The 24,730-nt window shown below is 45.6% G+C and overlaps 11 protein-coding genes and 1 non-coding gene across 12 annotated transcripts; 6 read left to right on the top strand and 6 right to left on the bottom strand.

Moving 5' to 3' along the window:
- Positions 1-48: 48 nt before the first annotated feature.
- Positions 49-6,066, top strand: CCH1 (calcium channel protein CCH1; the record flags this gene model as incomplete). Its single annotated transcript, XM_002552271.1, has 1 exon — positions 49-6,066. One exon carries the CDS (start codon positions 49-51, stop codon positions 6,064-6,066), a length of 6,018 nt encoding a protein of 2,005 aa, XP_002552317.1.
- Positions 6,067-6,731: 665 nt separating this feature from the next.
- On the top strand, positions 6,732-9,986 carry CRM1 (exportin CRM1; the record flags this gene model as incomplete). The annotated part of the gene is made up of 1 exon (XM_002552270.1): positions 6,732-9,986. One exon carries the CDS (start codon positions 6,732-6,734, stop codon positions 9,984-9,986), a length of 3,255 nt encoding a protein of 1,084 aa, XP_002552316.1.
- A 206-nt stretch (positions 9,987-10,192) lies between these two features.
- MRPL9 (mitochondrial 54S ribosomal protein uL3m) lies at positions 10,193-10,999 on the bottom strand (the record flags this gene model as incomplete). The annotated part of the gene is made up of 1 exon (XM_002552269.1): positions 10,193-10,999. The coding sequence occupies one exon, from the start codon at positions 10,997-10,999 to the stop codon at positions 10,193-10,195; it is 807 nt and encodes a 268-aa protein (XP_002552315.1).
- A 199-nt stretch (positions 11,000-11,198) lies between these two features.
- MRPL6 (mitochondrial 54S ribosomal protein uL6m) lies at positions 11,199-11,876 on the bottom strand (the record flags this gene model as incomplete). The annotated part of the gene is made up of 1 exon (XM_002552268.1): positions 11,199-11,876. The coding sequence occupies one exon, from the start codon at positions 11,874-11,876 to the stop codon at positions 11,199-11,201; it is 678 nt and encodes a 225-aa protein (XP_002552314.1).
- A 674-nt stretch (positions 11,877-12,550) lies between these two features.
- Positions 12,551-13,102, top strand: IMP3 (snoRNA-binding rRNA-processing protein IMP3; the record flags this gene model as incomplete). The annotated part of the gene is made up of 1 exon (XM_002552267.1): positions 12,551-13,102. The coding sequence occupies one exon, from the start codon at positions 12,551-12,553 to the stop codon at positions 13,100-13,102; it is 552 nt and encodes a 183-aa protein (XP_002552313.1).
- Positions 13,103-13,228: 126 nt separating this feature from the next.
- On the bottom strand, positions 13,229-15,265 carry KLTH0C01936g (KLTH0C01936p; the record flags this gene model as incomplete). Its single annotated transcript, XM_002552266.1, has 1 exon — positions 13,229-15,265. One exon carries the CDS (start codon positions 15,263-15,265, stop codon positions 13,229-13,231), a length of 2,037 nt encoding a protein of 678 aa, XP_002552312.1.
- Positions 15,266-15,837: 572 nt separating this feature from the next.
- On the bottom strand, positions 15,838-16,001 carry SNR7. The gene has a single exon (XR_002432179.1). It is a non-coding gene; the product is annotated as a U5 RNA (small nuclear RNA).
- A 38-nt stretch (positions 16,002-16,039) lies between these two features.
- PET54 (Pet54p) lies at positions 16,040-17,008 on the top strand (the record flags this gene model as incomplete). Its single annotated transcript, XM_002552265.1, has 1 exon — positions 16,040-17,008. The coding sequence occupies one exon, from the start codon at positions 16,040-16,042 to the stop codon at positions 17,006-17,008; it is 969 nt and encodes a 322-aa protein (XP_002552311.1).
- A 43-nt stretch (positions 17,009-17,051) lies between these two features.
- HSV2 (phosphatidylinositol-3,5-bisphosphate binding protein HSV2) lies at positions 17,052-18,323 on the bottom strand (the record flags this gene model as incomplete). The annotated part of the gene is made up of 1 exon (XM_002552264.1): positions 17,052-18,323. One exon carries the CDS (start codon positions 18,321-18,323, stop codon positions 17,052-17,054), a length of 1,272 nt encoding a protein of 423 aa, XP_002552310.1.
- A 969-nt stretch (positions 18,324-19,292) lies between these two features.
- Positions 19,293-21,284, top strand: AMA1 (Ama1p; the record flags this gene model as incomplete). The annotated part of the gene is made up of 2 exons (XM_002552263.1): positions 19,293-20,292; positions 20,689-21,284. 2 exons carry the CDS (start codon positions 19,293-19,295, stop codon positions 21,282-21,284), a joined length of 1,596 nt encoding a protein of 531 aa, XP_002552309.1.
- Positions 21,285-21,452: 168 nt separating this feature from the next.
- Positions 21,453-23,081, top strand: PEX28 (Pex28p; the record flags this gene model as incomplete). The annotated part of the gene is made up of 1 exon (XM_002552262.1): positions 21,453-23,081. The coding sequence occupies one exon, from the start codon at positions 21,453-21,455 to the stop codon at positions 23,079-23,081; it is 1,629 nt and encodes a 542-aa protein (XP_002552308.1).
- Positions 23,082-23,178: 97 nt separating this feature from the next.
- On the bottom strand, positions 23,179-24,690 carry MTC6 (Mtc6p; the record flags this gene model as incomplete). Its single annotated transcript, XM_002552261.1, has 1 exon — positions 23,179-24,690. The coding sequence occupies one exon, from the start codon at positions 24,688-24,690 to the stop codon at positions 23,179-23,181; it is 1,512 nt and encodes a 503-aa protein (XP_002552307.1).
- Positions 24,691-24,730: the final 40 nt, after the last annotated feature.

The following is a 24,730-nucleotide window of genomic DNA, read 5'->3' as shown; positions in this document are numbered from 1 at the left end:
ACGGAAAACCTGGTTTAGCGAAACGGTGTCGATGTATTAGCGAGCCTGATGGCATCTAGACGAAACTTAACACATCGGCAGCCTCCCATGGAGCATGAGACTTCCGTGGAACCCAACCAAACCCCGGTAATAGTCAAAATCGATGAGGCCGATACAGTAACGGAGGGTGAGGGAGGTGTATTAAATTTAAACCCAGCAGGCGGATCAAAGCACCAAGAAAACACCAAAAATTTGAGGAGGCCTAACCTCACAGTGATAACAAGGAACTCTGATAGCTCTTTCGATAGGAGCCAGCTATCAGCCACCAGCATCAAATCACATTTTAGGAACTTCATATCTCCAACAAGAACAGAGCAGTCTGATACAGAAGGAAGCGGGAGCGCAGATGAGGGTCCAATATCCTATACATCTGCTCTAAGTGACGAAGACAATTTGCGGTCAGCCGCTGTAATTTCAACAATCGACGAGGGCGACCTGAGCGACTTCAAAGATCTACAAGATGAATTCAAGAACGCGATGAAGGAAGGGAATTCGACATGGCTGCCAAAGAGCCGTCGCAATTCAAAGGTGCCCGATGCTGAGACTCAAGAAGCCCCACGTCGTGAACCACATCTCTCCCTTGAACCTCCTAGAGAGCATGACCGAAGCTCCAGCGCTTCACCGCTGCGGGCCGCTAGTTCACTGGGAATTCAATTAACGCGCGACTCAAGTAATGGCAAAAATCCAAGCAAATACACAAACAGAATTTTCAGTGACGCAGGTGGTTATGACCACGATGCTGACTCCGATTGGAGCGAAGAAGAATCGGCCCAGGGCTCTTCAAATAGGCCCCAGAGAGAGGAGCCATCTAAGCCACCGTTGCTACTTTTCGGAAACTCGATGGGGCTTATATCTCCGAATAACCCCATTCGCCGTAAGCTCGCAGCTCTTCTGTTGAAAAAATGGGCTCCTTTGCCGAACCTCGCTTTTCTCGTTGCGATGGTTGCTACGTTGGCACTATCTCATATTAACAACAGTGGTGATTTTACGTATGACTCTACCGGTATCGACAGTCTCCTACTAGTGGCCAATGCTTTCTTCACTATCGAAATTCTTGCGAAAATAGTCGCCTTTGGATTCTGGGATGACTCCCAACTGTTCCATGCTCGTGGGGAAAAGTACAAAACCGTGTATCAAACTCTGGGGCTAGCAAAGTTCTTTCATAACCTTGAAGCTAAATATGGATCAGAATTCATGAAGAAAATATTCCCGTTTGACATTGATGATACTAGTGCAACGAAGGAAATCCGCGACAAACAGTTAAGAAGCTCAGTTACATTCAATGGGGCCCCTAGAAGCTATAACACCGAGATCCCCCTCCACCGCGCATTTGCACGCAGTAGCTGGAATCGAATTGATCTCTTGTCGACTGTGTGCCTTTGGATATCGTTATCACTTACAATTAACGAGTACGACTTTAAACATGGAATCCGTATCTTTAAAGCTATCGGTGTACTACGTGTCTTAAAGCTTGCCGCTATCCAAGATCGCCAATCTGACATCTTGCGCAGTTTGAAGTATGGACTCCCTCAGTTATTGAACGTTGGTTTCATGCTGTTGTATTTTTGGGTTTTCTTTGGCATTTTGGGTGTTCAAAGTTTTCGTGGATCACTTAGGCGCCAGTGCGTTTGGACCAACCCCAATGATACCACAGAAACGTATGTCAATGAGATGCAGTTTTGCGGAGGTTATTTGGAATCGGTCACCAAAAATAAAAAACCTTACATTTTCAGTGACGGAAAAGAAGGTCCTATAGCAAAAGGGTTTTTATGTCCCCAGAACTCGAAATGTATATCCGACACTAATCCGTACAATGGAAGGGTTAGCTTTGACAACATCCTGACTTCCATGGAACTTGTTTTTGTCACTATAAGTGCAAATACATTCACTGACATCATGTATTATACTATGGACTCTGACAGTATGGCTGCAAGCATATTTTTTGTTTTTTGCATCTTTTCCCTTAATATTTGGATGATAAACCTTCTGATTGCAGTCTTGGTTTCCTCGTTTGAGAAAGCCAATGAACTTGTTAGAAAGAAAGGACAAAAAAACATTGTTCCATCAGCTTTTCAGCGTATTAGAAAGTCCACCTTTGATTACATTAAGAAAAAAGCGAGAAGTAAGAGACTCTCTCCGCGAGCAGAGTTGTGGCTTAAGTGGTACAAAAGGTTTGAATTTTTGTTTGTATCATTGATTTTTGCGGAATTGATAATGCAGGCTACAGTCACCTCACGGAGCTCAAGTAACCATATTGAACATGTGTTAAAATTTGACCAGGCAACCGCATTTGTTTTACTTTTTGAATCAGTTTTGCGACTAGTCATCCACTCTGATAACATATGGAAGTTCTTGATAAACCCTGCTTATGTTTTTGATCTTCTCAACAGTATCTTTTCAACCATTATAACTTTGCCCAACGCTCGCCGAAAACTAGGTCAGAATTATTACTGGCTTAATTTGATCCAAGTTGTTCGTTTCTATCGAGTCATAACCGAAATAAGCGTTACTCGGAACCTATGGAAACAAGTGCTTGGAAATGTTTTACTAATTTGGGACCTTACCGGATTTTACTTTCTCTTCCTGTTCTTGGTTTCAATAGTCATATCCGTTTACTTCGATGGCGTTATACCAATCAGCCAAATTGATGAAACTCCGTTTGGGATGTACTCGGTAACTAACACGTTTCTCACACTCTTTACTATAGGGTCAACAGAAAATTGGACAGATGCACTGTACGCGCTACAAGAAAATTTGCCAAATAAATCAAGCCAATTTTTTGGTGTGGTTCTCTTGATAATGTGGTTTTTCATGGCCAACTTTGTCATGCTCAATATCTTTATCGCCATTATTGCTGAAAGCTTAGACGTAAAAGAAGAAGAAAAGCGCCCCCTTCAAATCAAACACTACTTAAAACATGTTTACCCACAAAAGATTAGAGACTTTGCTAGCGCAAGCCTCATGGGACGCATAAAAAACAAGATTTTTGGTAACTCGGGATATGATGATTCTAAAGACTTCAGACAATTTCTTTTTAGAGGAACTGCCATAGTTAGTATTGCCCAGCAATACAATATCCTTGAAGACTCTCCTCAGGATACGACAACAAAAGAAGGTGTCCCATACTTCATTAAAAACATTAAGAGAATTTTGAACAATTATTCTGTTTTGAAGTTGTTTGCAAATAATCCCTTTTACAAAAAGCCCGAAGTTGTCTACGTTGAGACAGTGGACAGCGTTGGTCTAAACAAAAAATTCACCTTGAAACTGAACGAATTCGAGGAAGAGAAGCTTCGATACCTGAAAGAACACCCAATGTACAACAATTCCTATTTCATTTTCCCCCCGAACCATATTCTTCGCAAATTTTGTCAAAGTTTAACTACACCCTGCGTGGGCAAGAGAACGGATGGGTTTCGTTTTTTTGGAGACAACACGAACACTTACGATCGCAATTCCTACTTCAAGCATATAAAGAAAGACGTTTTTGTGGGCTTCATATCCATAGCCACAATTCTCATGGTAGTTTACTCATGTTCACTTACTCCGCTCTATCGCATCAATCATGCATCTGGCGTTAACAAATGGTCGATGATTTCTGATGCTATATTTGTCACTATTTTTTCCTTGGAATTTCTCATTAAAACAGTTGCTGACGGCGTCATTCACACTCCAAATGCTTATCTTCGCAATCCCTGGAACTGTATTGATGTCATTGTTCTACTGTCACTTTGGATAGACTTCGTGTCAGGATTGAAGCGAGATGATGATTTATCACGAGTTTTCAGAGGCCTCACTGCATTAAGGGCGCTGCGGTGCCTAACGATAAGCAAAACTGCTAGGTCCACATTCGACCAAGTCCTATTTGATGGCATAAGGAAAATCATTGGCGCAGCTATGGTATCATTGACGTTACTATTCCCCTTTGCAGTTTGGGGTTTAGGTCTCTTCAGAGGCCGCTTTGGCGTTTGCAATGACGGCGTGGATCTTTCACAATGTTATAACGAGTTTAGTAACCAAGTTTTTGACTTCGAGATTTTAACACCCAGAGTGTACTCCCAGCCGTACCTTTACATGAACTCTTTTTCGACTGCTTTCAGGTCGTTGTACGAGATCGTATCATTAGAAGGTTGGGTTGATATGTTAAGCAACAGCATGGCAAGCACTGGAATTGGAACGGTGCCGGAGACATTTGCAAGCCCCGGGAATGGAGCGTTCTTCGTTTTGTTTAACTTCTTGAGTATGGTTTTCATTCTAACCTTATTCATCTCATTTATTATTCGAAACCATGCTAGGACTACAGGTAGCGCTTTCTACACGATCGAGGAAAAGTCCTGGCTCGAGGTCAAGAAGCTTTTATCCCAAGCTAGGCCTGAACCTACCCCGGATGTTTTATCGATGAGCAAGTTCAGGTCCTTTGTTTACAGGCTAGCAGTGGAAAAGACGTACTTCTGGTATGCTTTCTTTCTACAGGCTGTACTCTACCTCCACATCATTACCTTGCTACTTTATGCTTATCATGAAGCAAACGGCTTGGGGACTTATCAGGACGTGATATTTATCATCTCTTCCTCGGTTTTTTTGATGCAAGAAGGGCTCTACATTTTCGGAAAAGGCGTTCGCTTATGGTTCGCCAAGAAATGGGATGTTTTCAAGTTCTTCGTAGTCGTCATGTCATTCGGTCTTAATGTCGCTCAAACCAGAATGGATGGGATAGTGCTTGGTTTCACAAACGTTAGGGATCTGTTCCAACTCGCAATTTTCCTTTTCGTTATCCAACAAAACGATATTTTAAGTGAGTTGATAAACACAGCGATGGCAAGCTTGCCTTCCATACTGTCTCTTACCTACACTTGGGGAATTCTGTTTCTGGTCTACGCGATTGCCCTGAATCAGATCTTTGGCCTAACAAAACTGGGGCCCAATACTACCGGAAATATAAACTTCAGAACCGTGATTAAAAGCCTTATTGTTCTATTCCGTTGTAGTTTTGGCGAAGGCTGGAATTACATAATGGATGATCTCACTGTGAAGTCACCATTTTGTTATGTTGATAAAACTTCAGGGCGAACGGATTGTGGATCTAAACCTTACGCTTATGTGTTGTTAATGTCATGGAATATTTTGTCCATGTACATTTTTCTGAACATGTTTGTTTCTTTGATATTAGAAAGTTTCAGTTATTTGTACCATGCTGGCTCAGGTTCAAAGTCTGTTGCAAGCAGAGACGAAATCAGGAAGTTCAGAAATGCCTGGCGGAAATTTGATCCCGATGGAGTTGGAGAGATTGAAACAAATCTCCTACCGCGCTTCATGCACTCTTTCGATGGTCTTCTTTCTTATAAAATCTGGGAAGGGAGGCTATCCGTCAGCAACTTGGTCAAAAACTACATGAAGGTCAATCCTTCCGACCCCTACGACGTAGAGGTCGACTTGGTCGGATTGAACAAAGAGCTAGAGAGTATTGATAGAAAAAAAATCATTGAGAGGAAAACTCAATACCGCAGATTTATCCAGGAAGCTCGGCATCTGAGCGCTTTCAACAATGGCGTCAAGTTTTCCAAGATAGTACAGCAGATACCGTTGTATACCGCGTACAACCCGCAAGAGTGCTTAGGGATCGATGAGTTCGTTAAGAGACTCTACGTCATGGGCAAGGTCGACAGATTTCTGGAAAACGAAAGAAACGTCGATGTCCTCGAAATGGTGGTCACTAGATGGAAGTTCCTTTCAGAAAGAAGGATTTTGCGCAGCAAAGCCGCAGGCGGCTTCAGGAATACTCCACAACCACGCAATATCCTTGATCTTGCGCTCACCAGCTCTGACCACCCGGATACGCCGAAACTGAATTTCAGTGTGAGTAACTTCAATTGGTCCCCAAGGAGACGGGGCTCTGATCAAGGCGGTCACCTGTTAGACACTAATTCCTTGTCTCCAGAACAAGACGGCGAAAACACAGAGAGCGATTCAGGCGGAAGTAGCAAGTCTTCAGACAGTCAGTCTCACAAAAGAGGGTTGATACCATGATCTTCGCACGAGCCTGGCTGGCATCCTTTTGATGACTTTCTAGCAATGCATCGAATGTGTGTATGTATATATAGTTGGCCAATACTTCTGCTCAAATGCTTCTTTCAGGTCTCGAACGCTAGAATAAAACTCTCCCTGTTCTGACACGAACAAAATCAATACTGCTCCCAGCCAAGCTACGAGCAGTATCTAATACCTCCGAAGCAAAATTCTCAGCGCGTCGCCTCAAATCATTTCGTTACAAATGAGCAGTGGCCTGTCTCTGACTTGAAGTGCAGATCATTCAGCTCTTCAGTTGCGAGAGTCGGGAACAACGCCCCCGCGCATCAACGAGACAAGGCGCGTTTTGTGTGCTATTGTGCCAATTGTGTAATGTCTGAAATAGCTTTAACATGTGCCTTTCATTAAGAAATGTTGATCGCGAGCCACGGGCAACTGAGGGTCTTGCCATCCACTTGTACAAATTTTTTCTAGTACACTCCTTGAAATAAAGAAAGATCCCTCACCTTGGATTTGCAAAGGCATAATAAGCGCTCTTTCTAATACTTAGAACCTCGCAGGTGTGACCTAACGAGCAGCATCAAACCTGTTTTTTTTTGATCACTTTAAGGCTGAGAGTTCTGAGCTAACTTTACGAAATAGTTGTGATTAGAGGCCGATCGACAATGGAGTCAATTTTAGACTTTACGCAAGATTTGGACATCAATGCTTTAGACCAGGTAGTAGATACGTTCTACAAGGGCTCAGGTGTGCAACAAAAGCAGGCGCAAGAAGTGCTGACCAAGTTCCAGGACCACCCTGACTCTTGGCAGCGGGCGGATCAGATCCTGCAGTTTTCCCAGAATCCACAGACCAAGTTCATCGGGCTTTCTATTCTCGACAAGTTGATCAACACGAAGTGGAAGCTTTTGCCACCTGAGCACCGCGTAGGGATCCGTAATTTTATTGTGGGGATGATTATTTCGCTGTGCCAAGACGATGCCGTTTTCCAGAGCCAAAAAAACCTAATTAACAAGTCCGATCTGACGTTGGTGCAGATTTTAAAGCAAGAATGGCCGCAGAACTGGCCCGACTTCATCCCAGAATTGGTGCAGAGTTCCCAGTCGTCCGTTAACGTTTGTGAAAACAACATGGTCATTCTCAAGCTTCTTTCTGAAGAAGTCTTCGATTTTTCCGCGGAGCAAATGACCCAGGCCAAGGCTTTGCACTTGAAAACCTCCATGTCCAAGGAATTCGAGCAAATTTTCAAGTTGTGTTTCCAGGTCATGGACGCCGGATCGACCACCTCGCTGGTGCTTGCTGCATTGGAGTCCTTACTCAGATACTTGCATTGGATTCCTTATCATTACATTTACAACTCCAATCTTTTGGACCTACTGAGTACCAAATTTTTAATGTCTTCCGACACTAGAGCAGTTACGATAAAATGCTTAACAGAAATCTCAAACTTGGAAATCCCCCAAAATGACCCCAAGATCGCCGAGCAAACTGTGCTTTTTTTTCAAAACACACTTCAGCAAGTTGGGAACAACGTCGTTCCTGTTACAGCCGATCTGAAGGCTACGTACGCGACTGCAAACGGAAGAGATCAGTCATTCCTACAAGACTTCGCCATGCTTTTAACAACGTACTTGGCACGCCATCGTGCCTTGCTTGAGAGCGATGAAAGGCTTAGAGAGCTTTTGTTAACTGCTCATCAATACTTGATCCAACTGTCTAAGATTGATGAGCGGGAACTGTTCAAGACGACGCTGGATTACTGGCACCACCTGGTCGCTCATTTGTTCCAAGAAGTTCAGACGCTTCCCGTTGCGGAGCTGAATCCACTTTTGAAACTATCAGTTGGTTCACAAGCGATCAACTCATCAGGCGGTGCTCCTAACCCTGAGTTTCTGAAAAGATTTCCCCTGAAAAAGCACATTTATGACGGGATATGCTCCCAGCTCAGATGGGTGGTGATCGAATCAATGGTCAGACCAGAAGAGGTTTTGATTGTGGAGAACGACGAAGGTGAAATTGTCAGAGAATTTGTTAAGGAATCTGACACTATTCAACTTTACAAGTCAGAAAGAGAGGTTCTCGTGTACCTGACACATTTGGATGTCGTAGACACTGAAGACATCATGATAAACAAGCTAGCTCGGCAAATTGATGGCTCTGAGTGGTCTTGGCACAATATTAATACCTTGTGTTGGGCCATTGGTTCAATTTCTGGTACCATGAGCGAAGAGACTGAAAAGAGGTTTGTCGTCACTGTCATTAAAGACCTCTTGGCGCTGACTGAAAAGAAGCGTGGGAAAGACAATAAAGCCGTCGTTGCTTCTAATATCATGTACGTCGTTGGCCAATATCCGCGGTTCCTTAAGGCTCACTGGAAATTCTTGAAAACCGTCGTTATCAAGTTATTCGAATTTATGCATGAAACTCACGAGGGTGTACAGGACATGGCCTGTGACACTTTCATTAAAATCGTTAAAAAGTGTAAGCACCATTTCGGAGTACAACAACCCAATGAACCCGAACCGTTTATTCACACAATCATTAGAGAAATCCAGTCAACGACTGCCGACCTTCAGCCTCAGCAAGTCCATACTTTTTACAAAGCATGCGGTATAATTATCTCAGATGAAAGAAACGCCACTGAAAGAGAGCGCCTTTTAGCTGATTTGATGCAACTGCCAAATATGGCATGGGATGCCATTGTGGAGCAATCTGCCGCCAACCCTGACCTGCTATTGGATCCCGAAACTGTGAAGATTATTGCCAACATTCTGAAGACAAACGTCGCTGTATGCTCCACAATGGGGGCTGAATTCTACCCTCAGTTGGGCCATATTTACTACAACATGCTTCAACTCTACAGGGCAGTGTCTTCAATGATTTCTGTCCAGGTTGCTAAAGATGGTTTGATTGCCACCAAGACGCCTAAGGTTCGTGGGTTAAGGACCATCAAGAAGGAAGTTTTAAAGCTTGTTGAATTTTACATTTCTCACGCCAAGAACCTTGAAGAGGTGGTCAAAGTCTTAGTGGAACCTTTGCTAAACGCGGTTCTTGAAGACTACATGAACAATGTGCCTGACGCAAGAGATGCCGAAGTTTTGAACTGTATGACCACGGTTGTTCACAAGGTTGGCCATATGATTCCAAGTGGTGTTATCTTGATTCTGCAAAGCGTGTTCGAATGTACATTGGACATGATCAACAAAGACTTTACCGAGTACCCCGAACACCGTGTTGAGTTCTACAGACTACTGAAGGAAATAAACAGCAGGTCATTCAATGCATTGCTAGAACTTCCCTCCGCTGCTTTCAAGCTATTTGTGGATGCGATTTGCTGGGCCTTCAAACACAACAACAGAGACGTGGAAGTCAACGGCTTGCAACTGGCCCTGGACCTAATAAAAAACATCGAGGCAATGGGCTCAACGCCGTTCTCTAATGCATTTTATGAAAACTTCTACTTCACTTTCATAAGCGAAACCTTCTATGTTCTAACTGACTCTGACCACAAGTCTGGGTTCTCGAAGCAATCGCTATTGCTAATGAGGCTAATCTCCTTGGTGCAAGAAAACAAAATCGCGGTCCCATTATATCAACCAGGCGATGTTCCCGAAGGAACTACTAATCAGTTATACCTTGCGAATTATCTGGCGGGGATGCTGAACGGCGCTTTCCCGCATTTAAGTCAAGAGCAAGTGACAAGCTTCATCAGCGCGCTGATCAAACAATACCAAGACCCTGCGAAGTTTTCTGCTACTCTGAGAGACTTCCTCGTGCAAATTAAAGAATTTGGCGGCGATCCTACCGACTATTTGTTCGCTGAGGATAAAGAAAGGGCACTGGAAGAAAAAACAAGGATGGAGAAGGAGAGAGCTGCCGCAGTTGGCGGTTTGTTGAAACCATCCGAACTTGAAGACTGATCTGCTAGCAGGTTTATGTTTTTAAACAATATTATATATTTCGGTGACATCTGTTTCAAAAGTTAATTAAAAATCAAAAAATACATCTCGCATAACTTCACGTCATTAAGTGCCCAGTTGCAGAGATTATTCATGTGCGATCTTTTATTAAATGCCTATATACACGATTTATGAATGAGACTTTGCAACTGAGCATAGGGTAGAAGCTAGAATTTAGGGGCCTTCTTGATAGCATCTTGAATTCTAACAAAGCCACCCTTTGGACCAGCCACTGAGCCCTTGACAATTACAACACCGTTTTCATCGTCAACTTTCAGGATCTGGGAGTTTTGAATGGTGACCTGCTGTACACCCATATGGCCCGGCATTTTCTTCCCTGGAAGCACACGACCGGGCGTTTGATTTTGACCGTACGAACCACCTTTTCTATGAGAAACAGAAACACCATGCGACGCCTTTAGACCTTTGAAGTTGTAGCGTTTCATGACACCAGCGAAACCTTTGCCCTTGCTAATGGACCTAAGATCAACATATTGGCCCGGCATAAAGAAAGAAGGCTTTATCAGGGTACCGAGGGGAAGCAGCCCAGACTGGTCTTTGACGCGGAACTCGACGACTTTCTCCTTTGGGTTCACGATTTTCGACGCAAAGTGACCCAGCATCTGCCTTGAAACCTTGGATGGATGCTTGCTGCCGAATCCAACTTGGCACGCGAAGTACCCGTTGTCTTTGAGATTTCTGTGCATGATAACCTCTACGTTGTTTAGTTCCAACACGGTAGCAGCGACTCTGTTTCCGCTAGCCTCATCAAAATAGGGTATCATTCCTCTCTTTAAGCTTAGGGCTCCACATCTGTTGGGCAACCTTTTTCTTGATTGTGCTTGTTCTGGGCAGTGATTGATCACGGGCGCCGATGATTGAATTGTGTTAACGACGGAGGGTGCGACGAGCGAGGCTTTTGCACTCGAAAAGCGCACCTGGCTTTTGAACAATCTAGAAACCAAGGAACTCATCTCAAGCCCGCTTCTTTAGGTTCGCTCCGGATGCTGCTGGCTCGACCGCTGCGCTCATCCTGTACCTACCAAAATTTTTTACTTGCTGGAATCTGGCTAAATTTGTTCGTGAATAGTGCTATTTGTGGCAATGCCCACGTGATCTAATCTCAGCTAAATACAGGTCGGGCTTCTATGTACAGGGGCAGTGCTATGGCGCTTATTTGATCTTCTTGTCCTTGAGGGTGATCTTTTCATCATTGATGTAAATCCCCTTGCCCTTGTAGGGCTCTGGAGGGTGGAATTTGCGCAGGTTGGCCGCGAACAGGTAAACCTGCTGTTTGTCGCAGCCTTCAACGATTAGTGATGTCGGGGCGGGTGATTTCACAGTAATGCCCTCTGGCACAGGGAGGCCCTGCATGATCGACGCACCGACCTTGACACTGACAAACTTGCCGTCCTGCTCGAGCTGCGCCCGGTAGCCTGTACCGACGAATCTGAGCACGGCCATGTGGCCTTCATTGACGCCGACAATGTGGTTGTGCAGATGGCTCCGTACGGTTCCCCATAGTGACTTTTGAATCTTGTCGCTTTCGTCCCGCACAGACACCGTGAGCTTCCCGTTCTCCGCGTCTTGGTCCACGGACACAAACTCCGGCACCCGCATGGACAGCGAGCCACGCGGTCCGGTTACAGAGTATATCTGTGAGAGCTTCAGAGACTTGTTGCCCTTTCTTATCACATACGCCGGTTTCAGCTCGCCGATCTCGAATTTAGTGTCCCGCGTTGTGTACACAGGCAGCGATCCTATGTGCGACCACGCGGTGCGCGACTGACTAAAACATCTTCTCGAGAGAGCATTACCCAATGCTTTGAAACCACTGCAGCCGCCGATCATACTGGCTAGAGCGCTCTGTTTGGCGCTTGTTCACGATGATTTTGCTAGCTTGTGAAGGTCTCAAATTTTTACAGTTCCGGGGAAGATCACGTGTAAGCCATCCCAACAAGGTAGTAGGTCCAGATATGGAAGGAGATCCGTTTCGGTGGCTGTTACTAGATAAGGAACCTGTGCTGACTTTCCCCATCTGGAACAGTCCCAGGAAAGGTAATGACATTTCCACTTTTGGCGAGAGGGCTCTCAACGCCAAGCTTCGATGCAGATAGACAGCTCCCAGCTTTCAAGGGTGAGAGAAGCCTCCTGATTGTTCCCTTTAGCGGAAGCGTTCAAGCAGCCTTGTTGCGCTCGGCAAGATCCAAGCTTGCCCAAAGTTCTTAATGTCGTTTTTGAGGCAGACTGAGAGTGCCGGGAGCACTTGCTAGGGAGCTATAATTCATTGCAAGCACAAACCAACACACAATCGGCTAGTAGGGTACAGGTTAGTTGCAGGTTCAGAGTCTAACGCTCTAGCGATGGCTAATACTCTGTAGATCATACACCATCATTAATGACGAAACCTGAAAATTTTCGAAGCATCCTAATAATGTCAAATGCATTTAACCATCACAGCTCATCGCTAGGTCTTGTCAACCAGCTTCCGCACAACTAAATAACCACAAGCTCCTAGATCAAAAATGGTTAGAAAACTCAAGCACCATGAGCAAAAGCTGCTGAAGAAGGTCGACTTCCTCGACTGGAAGCAGGACCAGGGCCACAGGGACACGCAGGTGATGCGTACGTATCACATCCAGAACAGAGAAGACTACCACAAGTACAATAAGCTGTGCGGTGACGTGCGCCGGCTCTCTCACAAATTGTCGCTTCTGCCACCATCGGATGCGTTCAGGATCAAGCACGAACAGCTCCTACTCGAAAAGTTGTACGCCATGGGCATCCTGACGACCAAGTCGAAAATCTCAGATCTCGAAAACAAAGTCACCGTCAGTGCCATCTGCAGAAGGCGCCTTCCCGTGATAATGCACCGCTTGAAGATGGCGGAGACTCTATCAGATGCTGTGAAGTTCATCGAGCAGGGTCATATTAGAGTGGGGCCCAACCTCATAACTGACCCGGCATACCTCGTCACCCGCAGCATGGAGGACTACGTAACGTGGGTCGACAGCTCCAAGATCAAGAAAACCATCCTCAGGTACAGGAACCAGATCGACGACTTCGATTTTGCATAGAGCCGAAAACGCGCTCCGGGAAATTCAACTGCATCGCGCATTCATGGACAATATATAATATAATGCTATGTACAATCACTTAAATCCTTTACAAACCGAAACATCAACCTTTAACCCAGTGCCTCATCAGGAGACGTTGTAGTTGTCTGAAGAACCCAGCTGTCTCCGTAAGTCATCATGCGACCCGCTGTGAGGTAGAATCCCCCCCAGTCTCGGAGGCTGGACAGTGTCATGATCGTCCAAGATACCGCTCACCCTCTGGTGTGCCAGTTGGGTTTGGTGCTGTTGAACGCTGTGCTGAGACGTCATACTGTTGTTCCTCGAATTCGCCGCGCTGAAGTTTCTGAAAGATCCAGCAGGCTTAAAGAGAGTAGGGTGCGAGAGCTGCGCTGGGTTGGTCATCACGACACTCTGTCTCAGATGGTGTGGCAGAACCTGACCTTGACTTGGAGTTTGTTGCGCGTACGCAGGTTGCTCGTCCACTAGCGACGATTGGCTGTAGAAAAGTTCAGGGTGGTCGATAGGGTTGACTTTGGTGCCATTATACACGGGCATACCGCCGGGTGTCAATGATCTACCAGCTTTCTTGTTGTAAGAAGTCAGCGAGGATGTGGTTGCGGAGAATGGAAGGCTGGAAGGGTTAGGAAGCTCCTCAATATTTTCCAAGGCCTGTGGGTGGTGGTATTGCTGAGGCATGTACGCTTGGTTTTGGTATGAGTAAACAGCATTGGGGTCATTGTAGTACTCAGGCTGGTATTCATATTGAGCTGGTTGCTCATATGGTGCCTGTCTGCGGTACTGGTTTGCCTGGGCGGTTTGTTGAGGCATTGCAGGCAATTCCGAGTATATGGAAGAGGCGGCTCTGGTACGAGCAACCGTCTCTTCTCCTTGACCGGGTAGTTGCAGCTCATCGCGCACAACTCCAGCGTTACTTGCATCTAGCTGTTTTTGGCGCTCAGCTGCTTCATGAATTTGGAAGGAAGCGCCTGCTGGAAGCGACTCTGAAGCTGCAAAGCCCTCCTCGTGAGCCCCCAGTTCTTCTTCGGTTTCTTTCGAGGGAGGATTGACTGTTCTAACAGTTCCGTTCCTATCAAGGTAAACTTCATATATGCTCTTCATCCTTTTGATGTTTTCTTCCTCCTTTGAGTTGTGTATTTCATAATCGTCGTCATACTCAGAACCCTTTTCCATTCCAGTCTTGCTCACATTCAAACATGCATCAACAAAGCTCTGGTTCGAAGAAGCCTTGTCATTTTCAATGGATGCGCTCCCTTTGAAGCTTTTTTCTGGATCCAGCCCCGCAGAGTCACCTATATAGCCTTGTGCGACTTCAGCGCGCGCATTTTTGATAGGGCTGTTTTCGACATCTGAAGCATACTCACCTGATTCCCCGCTAGCCATTTCTTCTGCTTGTGTCGCTTGCGGCATACTGTCTTGTATGTGCCCATCGTTAATCCTCGCCACGTTGTCAGCAGATTCAACGGACATTAGATTACTGCTGGTAAAAGAGCCTGAACGCCCCTGTTGAATAAAGGTTTGGGGTCTGTGAAACCCGCCGGTTGGGTTTGAAAGAGAGAGCTCACTAGCACTATGAGAAGCTAGTCTGTACCCATCAAACTCGTTGTTTTGGATAGACCGCGCGAAAGTCCTCAGGTCGCCTGCGTCATCGCTCATTGGTAGTTGGAAAGGGTCCACGATAGGGGGCTTATAGTAGTTAGAGCCCGCGTACCCGGCATCTGCCGGATATCCTTGGCTTTTAAATTCGTAGTCATCGAAATTACTGCCAGAAGTCGGCACGCTGTTCTCCTTCAGCTCGTATCCAGCATTGGCGGCGGGCATGTATTCACCGTCGCCATCGAAGTCTGGGTCATTGTCTTCCATGGCTTCTTTCCTGCTTCTTCTCCAAACTTTCCAAAGTACGAAGCCAAGCACCAAAATCACCACCACGACCGGCACCACAACTGCTACAGCGACCGTCGCAGATTCTGTGCGGTCTGCCGGCAAAGTACACTTTGAGCCGTTACCGCATTTCGTTGATGACGCCTTCGAAGACGATTCAGAGGTAGATGAGCCGGAGTTGGTGGAGCTGTCAGCTCTGCGGAAAATCCTGGGAGGTGCCAAGAACACAGTAGTGGTGGGTCTCTCGATTGACGTGGTAATCATCTCCACAGTTTGAACGTCACAGCCTCTGATTTGACCAGGTCTCTCGAACCTTTAACTAGTCTCTGATGGAAAGAATCGATTCCATCATTTCATCGGTCTTCACTGTTTTTTTTCAGGTCGAATCAGGTACCTCATCGAACCGTAAAAGTCAACCGCGAGAATAAAATTACTCTTTGGGGAAACAGAGCGGTATGCGAAAAAACACAAACGCCAAATTAAGCGGAAAGGCCAACTGCCGGCCCCAAAGATAGCACAAGATAAGGGAGAACGGCCAAAATCTCCACCGCGCTATCGCTTCAAGGATGAGTGGTAGCCACGTTCCCTGGGATATGGGACCCGTGCCAATCACTCCGTCCTGCTTACAAACGGCGGCAATCTAGGACAGCTATACATGTTAGTTACGGTCCAGACGTCGTGCAGTGCTGCGAACTCAGTCTGTGAAGAAAGGGTCTTTGTGTTAGGGTTACTCACAACATCCGATAACTCGCGCCAATGGACTCATTGGGAGCTCTAAGGGATTGAATGAGTTCCACTTGGTTCCATCAAACTCGCAGCGACAACGCCGCAGTTAAGCCAACGAAAAAGGGAAGGTTCCAAAAAATATGGAGCACTGCTAGATCGGTCCCGGCGAAGACAGCACCCGGATGGTTCTGGTAAAAGGCAAGAACCATGTTCGATATAGGTTAGCGCGTTCGCAAAAGCGAACACGCTAGTCTGATGCTGATCTTGCCGTAATGAGGGAAACGACGCAGGCCTTGTTCTTTTAAAAGTGGCATGAAGAGTGTGTACTTAGGAAAACGCCACCCGTTTATATATTTTTCAAAAGTCAGGCCGGGTAATAAAATCATAAAGCTCTCGATGAGCTTGACAGATTACGAACAGAAGCGTGATAATGCGCCGGCAGGTAACATTAGGACACTCGAGCTGCGCATCAACCCCATGAGTTCTAGCAAAGTCGTGAAGAGTGTACTTGGGAAACTGAAAAGCACGGGCAACGTGGTTGGCTCGTATCCCGCTGCCCACAATGCAGCTAGGGGACACGGGAGCGAGGACGAAGAACTGAAATACGCCAAGCCTAGGATCTTAGAACTGAAATCGTATAACCCTCTTTTGGCAAAGTCAGATTTTGTGGACCTGCTGCCGCAGACGAGATTCTCTACTCGCGCTGTTGCAAGCTCTGTCCTTGACTTCGAAGTGCTCAAGGTGCGTGACCCCAGGTACTTTCAGTTCAGAGACAAGTACAGGCTTGTTTTCCCCGACCACAAAACAATGGAGGCTTACAGAAAATACATCACCTTTAGCCGTGTGGACGGCGTAAGGCCGCATTTTACACAGTCCAGCTCCCAGAACCCTGAAGTTGGATATGGGTTGTACGCGCGTAACTTGCTCGCTGCATTCGACTCTCGCGAGAGCTTTTTCCATACATTACGTTCAGGTAGGGGTGCTGGCACCCCAGAGCTAACATTAGAAACTATTAGGAAAACGGTAGAGCCTCTCCAGACAAAATCGCTGCTGGTTTGGAACTTCCCTTCGGATCTACGACCTTACCACATCATGGACAGATTCTGGTTGTACGACATCAAGCACTGCTTCAAGTTATACTGGGATCCCACGACGGGCCGTACCTTGACCTTCATGGCATTTAACTCAGAAGATGACTGCGCAAGATTTTCCCAGAACTACCATGGCGTGTATTTTCATGAAAATGACGACTGCAAATTGCTGGTGGAAGCACTCACTTAAGTGACTGACTTTCTTTTATGTAGTTGCATAATGACAGAGTTCATCACAATTTTCTCCAGCTTTCGCGCACAATTTCCCAATGCTTTTTGTTTTGATTTTGCGCTGTAACAGACGTTTGCAGGGTTTCGTTCACCGCATATGTCTTGGGCTCCTTCTCCAGTATGGCATATTTCTCCCACACTCCACTCTGCTTCCATATGAGTACTAGGGAATCTTCGTCTCCCTCTTGGCACCAACCAAGCTTGCATCTGTCGTTGTAAAAGTCTTGGTCGTTCATGGAGTCTCTGCCCTTCAGCGCAGAACGCAAATGCAAGGAACACATAGACCACGTAGAATCGAGGTACTTAGGCTTCCAGAAAAATGGCACATCCTTCAAGACGTGAGTCTTGTTCTTCATATCCCCGTCTTCGTCGGTGACCTGGAAGATATGCAAGGTTTGCTTATCGCTCACCACAGCAAGACGATTACTGCGTGGGCTCCATGCCATTTCGTAAAGATCTGCGCGATCTAATCCTCTTCTGAACTCTCCCAAAAGCGAGCCATTCTGCGTACTGAAAATGCGAATTATTGTTCCTTGTTGAGAGCATGTTGCGACCATAGAACCATTGGGGCTCAGCTTTATAAGTCTTATAGGTGTTTTATGCGCTTTGATGATTGAAGTGGGCAATTGAGTAGCTGCTCTTTCTTCAATCTCACTGGATTGAAGGTGGGATAGATCCGCTACCTGGACCTGCCCAGGATTCCTTGCCGATGGAAACGCCAATATGCCTTTTGTTATTGTTTGAGGGATATTTCCGGAGGAGGCTTGAGCTTGTGTTGCTGACAACCGGCGCATCGTACGCTGGCAAACCACGAAATCAGCTGCTGCGCCAGCGCAGGTTTCCAGTGGCGAAATTAATCTTTTGTGGCTTGCGCTGAACTCGTATATTTCTATCGAGTTCTCCAAGACCACTACAATGTGCACACGCGACAAAAACATTTCTTTAACAGCGGACATAAAGCTAAGAGTGATGGATTCGCGCTGCTGTAGGTCATCCCAAATGACTAGTTTGTTTGGCGGGTAGCGCGGCTTTCTGCCCCCTCCAACAAGAGCAACGTAATTGGTACGGTACAGCATCCTAGTAGTTGCTATACCACTTGCATTACCGTTGCTGAATTGCCTAGAGAGTTTACATTCTAGCGGATCGACATTAAAAACCATGAAGCCCGTTTGCGTGGAACAGCTGAAGCATGAATAATCCTGATTGAAGTTGACCCCAAGGAATCTGCCATCGCTCACAGGATTGGATGCGACGATGGGAGGTCTGGTGTTCATCACAGCTTGTTTGTGATCTCGTCGGGGTGCGTCTTTGATTTACGTGTGATGCATAGTTTAGTTATATAAACACTAGAATGTCACGTGTACGTAGATAGTTCACTGAGGCGCGCAATCTCCCGCTTCTCGTACCGGGAGGCTGACCACGTAACAGCGATAACCCTAGCAGGCCTTCGCTTATAAACAGCCTCCCAATTTGCGCTTAGTGGAAGGGTCGAGTCCCCATTCGGTAAAATCGCAACGAGTCTGGCCTCAAGCATATGAGTTTTTGTAACCAACAGGACACTTTCATCTAATTAAGCCCTAGCAGCTTGCCTCAATACGCCTTGTAGGCAGCTTTGAAGGACTAAGTTAACTTCACGTAGTACCCGAGTTTTTGGGTGCAGTAAGATGGCTATCATGGGCATGGCCAATAAGCTCACTGTTCAACTTCCCATTGCAGATAAACTGTCCTTGGCGGAAGTAGCCCATGTGTACTAGAAATCGCTGGTGAGGCTTCGTTGATTGGCCCGAAGACTTAGAGAATGCTGCAGACTCATTGGATGTTAATGCTCTCGCGTTTACATTCTCTTGTTGATGATAAAGCCCATCAATGATTCGAAAGAAACACTCGCAAAGTTGCTTCAACTTCAAACCAGAGCATGTATCGAGTCGGTGGCACTCTATAGCTTAGTCTAAGCTCTGTTAGTGTAGCTCTTTTTATGTTTACAAAGTCCGAACGTTAGTGATAATGTCAGTGACAGTTTTTTCAACACATTCTAAACCACAGAATAAACAACCGACAAATCGCAGTTACAGGGACACCCGATTCTAAAAAACAGTTATCCCGGAGCTGTTTTTTGTTTCCAACTGCTCGAGATTGCTCACCCAGTGTTTGCTATAGACTACTGTGCGGGACCAACAGGTTTCGACCGGCAACGCCGTTTCCCTAATAACCGAGCCAGTGACACCCTACGTACCACCCATAGAATGCATAAAAAAGGGCAGAAAAGTACCAAAGGTACCGAGCGCCATACTAAGATCCGAACAGGTAGCGACAAAGCGGCATTTATAACTCCCAAGCGCGTTAGGGGAGGCAATACGGATGGCCGCTCTTGCGACATTACGGACCGGTTTATCCCACAGCTGGCGTCCGGAAGTGCTTTCCGCGCAGCTCAAAGGCTGAAAACACTTGACTTTGATAGTACAGAGCATGTTCTCGAAGCTTCCCCTTCACCATCGCATCTCAGTATGCCAGGGTTCTTCACCGATCTCCGAACAACCCGACATTATAATTCTGTTGTTCCCAGTAATACGCAACCTCCCAGCAGCAAAGAAGACGCAAGCGTTGGCGATTTCCAGAAGCTTTACCGTAGGTACGTGGCTGATGCTTTGGGGTTCCAATCAACAGAGAGGGTTTACCAATTTTCGCCTTTGGAAGCCGCTGTTGCCGCTAGCTTAACAAAAACAAACACAATTGCGACAAAGTATAGTGCAAACCACTCTAGAGTCGACCCTCTACTGTCAGTACTCTGTCCGCGTTTGGTTCTACCGTACTTGGCTTCCCAAGCTTTTTCACATAGTTTGAGAACAAGAAGCCTCGTCCCCGCATTTCAGAGGCCTGCCACAAGAGCCAAGTCATACACTCCATTCCGAGTGCTTGATGCGCCTTCGCTAAGGAATGATTTCTACTCTAATCTTGTATCATGGTCTCCAAAGACGGGAAACATAGCAGTTGGACTAGGCTGCGCGGTCTATTTATGGTCTGACACAAGGGGCGCAGTAAACGTTCTTCACTACTCATATCTGCAGCTAAGAAACGACTTTGTGACTTGTGTGTCATTTTCACCCTTTGAAAGGTACTTGTTAGTGGGCACTAAACAGGGAAGGCTCCTTCTATATGATCAGGTTGAGGACGAAGAACCTTCCGACGAGGGCGGCTACAAACCTCTTAGTGTGAGTTCTGACAGAAGCCTACAAGGAATATGCTGTGTGCAATGGTTAGAAAAAAATTACAGATCAGTAATGCTAGTAGGACAAGAGAACGGGAACATTCACGCTATTGAAATAAAGCCAGATTATGCTCATCTTATATCCTCTGAGAGAGGACAGTTCGGTGAGGATTATGTGGGAAATCGGAATTTTACAAAGCAAGAAATAAGTGCAGACGAAGTGCCAGAGGGTAGCGAGTTTTCCATACCACAGGTCTCACGTACCAACGAGAAAAGCATGGCTTTCCTGAACCAACCTTTAACACTTTGTTCTATATCAAAATTCAGAGCACAGGGCCAACAAGTTTGCGGTATTTATAAGCTCGAAACACCCTCTTATTTCCAAATAAAGTTACTCCTTTAACCCTCGCTTTTACTAACTCCCTTCAATGCAGGTCTTTCAATCAACGGAACAGCCACTCAGTTAGCGGTCGGAGGAAACGACAACTCCTGCACAATATGGGATATTTCTGACCTCAAAAATCCCCGAATGGAGTTTTTGCTTCCACACAAAGCAGCTGTGAAGGCAGTGGCATTCTGTCCCTGGTCTCGGTCACTGCTGGCCACCGGCGGAGGAAGTAAGGACCGAAATATCAGATTTTGGCACACTCGATCAGGCACACTTATGAAAGAAACAAAAGCGCCAGGCCAGATAACATCGCTCATATGGTCCCTGAGGCAAAAACAGATAGTTGCAACCTTCGGTTTCGGTGATGTGGAGAAGCCGACTCTGGTCTCGGTGTACTCGTATCCAGCAATGACACCGACTATCGAGGTGCACTCAAGCACGTCTCTTCGAGTATTGAGTGCTGCAGCATCGCCTGATCATAGTTCCATATGTGTTGCCACAAACGATGAAACAGTTCGATTTTATGAGCTGTGGAACCTCCAAGATTGTCCCATTTTCGAGGCACAGGAACGAGGAATATACGGAAGCGATCTAATAGAGTACACGGAAGGCATTCATAAAAACCGGGAATTAATCAGATAATCACAGTACGCTGCCTTTGAGCTATAAAAAACAAATACATCTTTTGAAATGTCTAATGTACAAGATATAATAAAACCCTAATTAGATAGCGCCAGTAATTATTTCTGAAATTCAAGTCATCGCAGAAGTAGGGCTGAGGGGTTCTGAACAAGCGACGAAAACACAACAATGACTGAGATGCCTGTCACACGCGGGCGCCGCGACTCGATCATTGGTGGATTTATGGCGCGAAAGTATGCTAATAAAAATCATGCGGTTCCTGAAGAGGATGACGATAGTACGTTCAAAAGGGTCTCCAACCGGGATTTAATCCATGGTGTAGCAAGTTCATTTTTCGAAGCAGCTTACCAAAGGCTCAAATCGAGTAAGGCAAGCGACGGGATTACTATCGATGAAGATTATGATCAGTTTGCCCAATTTGTGCCCTCAGAAAGTTCAGATGGGTTTTGGAAGGACGAAAACTTTAGACAGGAATACGAACTTGGCAGTGAGTTAGGCAGCTCACAAACTTCTGAACCAGAAAAGATGGCTGAAAAGCCTAAATCTGAGCGCACAAGAGGAACTCAGGAACATTTCATTGATATTTTGCTGGACAAAATGATATCTACTATATTACCCGAGAACTTTCCCGAACGAGAACATTTCAGTCAACGACTCAATGACCCAGATCGGAAAAGAAGGCAGAAGCTATCTGCTACAATTCTCGCTTCCAACCTGAAAATCCTGACTACTAAATTAGGATCAATTTTCGAGCTTCAGGACTCCGTCATTCGTTTAGTTGCTTGGCGGAACCCTTCTGGAACGATCACAATGCTCATTATGGTAACTATGATATGCTTCAATCCAATATACTTAGCAGTCATTCCTTTGCTTTATGTCCTGTACGGACTTATGGTTCCAGGTTACATGCATAGGCACCCTCCCAGAAGAACAAATTTCCTCTCTCGAAAACAGTACGGGAGATCCCTTATCGTTTCGCTTACTAGTGGAGGAAAGAGAACTCATAACTATCTCAATGAAGATATTCGTGAGTACGACTATAACTTGGAAGCTGATCCCCAGGACGTCAAAAAAGCCCATAATATCAAACAAAGTATGGAATTTGTTGTCAACTTAAGAGACCTACAAAACAGCATGTCGGCGATGGTTTCTTTATCAAACAGTATCGAAAGGTTTGTGTATGGTACTGCGGGATTTAAAGATGAGCACAGGTCGACAGTTCTGTTTCTTGCAGGCCTTGGAGCACTTCTCCTCTCAGGAATTATCTCACCTTTTATCAATTGGAGTGCGCTTTTGGCAGCACTAGCTTGGTTGAGTATGGTTGCAATTCATCCCAAAGTTCGGCCAAAACTAGCCCAGGTTGTCAAAAAGGAACAGCTTGACAGAGGGAAGGAAGCGTTGAAAAGAACAGAACGCTACGATGTAATTTTGGATGAGCAACCAGAGGTCAGAGTCATTGAGATATTTGAAATTTTCAAGAAAGAAGCACTTTCAAACAATTGGTCTTTCGTAAAGTACTCGAGTAGCGTCTTCGATCCTCGCGATAGTTTTCGAAAAGCCCAAGTTTTGCCACCTGGAGTAGATGAACTGGAATGTGTCTGTCCTCCATTGACATGGTCATTTGATGCTAATTCAGTTTGGGAGATTGATTATAATGTTGGTGGATGGTCAACTGAACGGTGCCTAAACCTGCAAATTGATGATCAGTTTTTGGTAGACGATGCATTCAAAAGAAGGAGGTTAACGAGAAAAGTCTTAAGGTATGCAAGTCCTGCACGCAAGCCTTCGTACAAATAGTACAATATGTTATGTTAGAGATCGGTACCGCTATACAAGCTCTATATTGCTAACGCTAATGTCATTTATGAAAGGTATTCCGATCTTAAGTAGGTTACTATGCTGGAACGCCCTCAGCTTTGGAACCCAGATGCGAGTTAATGACTCTCTTCCAACGCTTTCGATTGTCCTGTATGGGAACCCTTCGCCAGCTAAGCATAATAAGCATTAGTATTGTAACCGCAGCAAAAACTGAAACAGGCGTTATCATTGAAACAAAATTTCTAGTACTGACTTCCTTCTGGTACGGACAGCTAGCATACGGCCCATCCGGTACCCAACAATCCGGAACTGATACTGAGTTTAGATCTATCCAAATTTCCCAGCCTTCGGGGCTCAGTTGAGAAAGATAGTTGTCAAGAGATTTCTCCTGCAAGGCTGTTTGAGGTAACGAGAGCGAGAAGTTGTCGGGACAAAAACCATTTCCGTCTTGGTCATGATGTGAAAAGTAGCTCGCACCCTCTTGAGTCACAGCCCATTCAAAATCGTTGCCATCACGTTTGCACAAAGCACGTTTGCGGTCGTAACAGTTCGCAACAGTCCAGTAGCTTGAGGAATTGGACTTTGTATAATGTACAACAGCACATCTGCGGGCAACAAGAGAAGTGGAGTTACTTCTGGTGTCATCGGAAGTATTTGGTTCGTTAGAGGCCCAAGACCAAAGTAAGCTGTTTTCAAGTACATTGGAGATGGTGTTTATCGAATTTGGATTGTATTTATTATCAATTATCGGAGAGTATCCACACATCGTGTACTCTCTTATGTCACTTGGGGAATAGTCCTTCTGTAAAAACCTCCAGCTCAAACTTGAGGTATTAAGCACTTGCGCATTATTGGTGAGCGGGCAAACTATGGGCGTGTTCGAGGTTTCGTAGTTCAAATTCGAGGCATTGAAGATTGCTGGACTTTGCAGAGCATCTGAAGAGGCAGTATCAACATAAAACACAACTGCTCTCTTTTGAATGCTGTATAGGAAATAATTTAAGCTAGGCCAGTCTGGAGAATTTAAATTCCCATAAGAAGGCGCAACATTGCCAGAAGAACGATCATAAGCCAACTGGCTTGGGGTGTAAAGGGTCGAGCTGCCCAGATAAAGGTCTAAGATCGCAGTGATGTTGGGGAAATTAGATGGAGCACCCTTTGTGCTTGTGTTTGTATTTTGTTTAAGCCGCAGCAACAAAACTAGCATGTCGGCATTCAGGTAGTTGTTGCTGGAGCTTATGAAACGTTTGAAGGTAGATAGCGTCGTACCAAGACTCGTGTCCGAGCCCGAAATTGTAAGGTTATAAGATTCATCGAATTCAATATCCATCATGTAGGCCTGAACTCCCACGTTCAAAAGCGATGCCAAAATTTCCAGTGACTCAGTTTCATTGCTTGTGCCTCTAAAAGCAACCTCATTGAGCTGGACTCCAACCATAGGGACCTTATCGATGCTTATATTGGACAAGACATCCCTCTGTGATCGCAGGGCTATTAGTGAGTCGCTCGATAGCGCGGGCCAAAAGCTTTGGCCCCGTACGACATTCAACACCAAAGTTAGCAGGAGACCATAAACAACTCGGTTCATGTAACCAGCAGATCTTCAAAGATGTTGCCCGCGGATGTTG

This window comes from Lachancea thermotolerans (assembly GCF_000142805.1).
Source record: "Lachancea thermotolerans CBS 6340 chromosome C complete sequence".
Lineage (NCBI taxonomy): Eukaryota > Fungi > Ascomycota > Saccharomycetes > Saccharomycetales > Saccharomycetaceae > Lachancea > Lachancea thermotolerans.
Note: the sequence above shows the minus strand (reverse complement) of the source record. Positions and strands in the feature narration are given on the sequence as shown.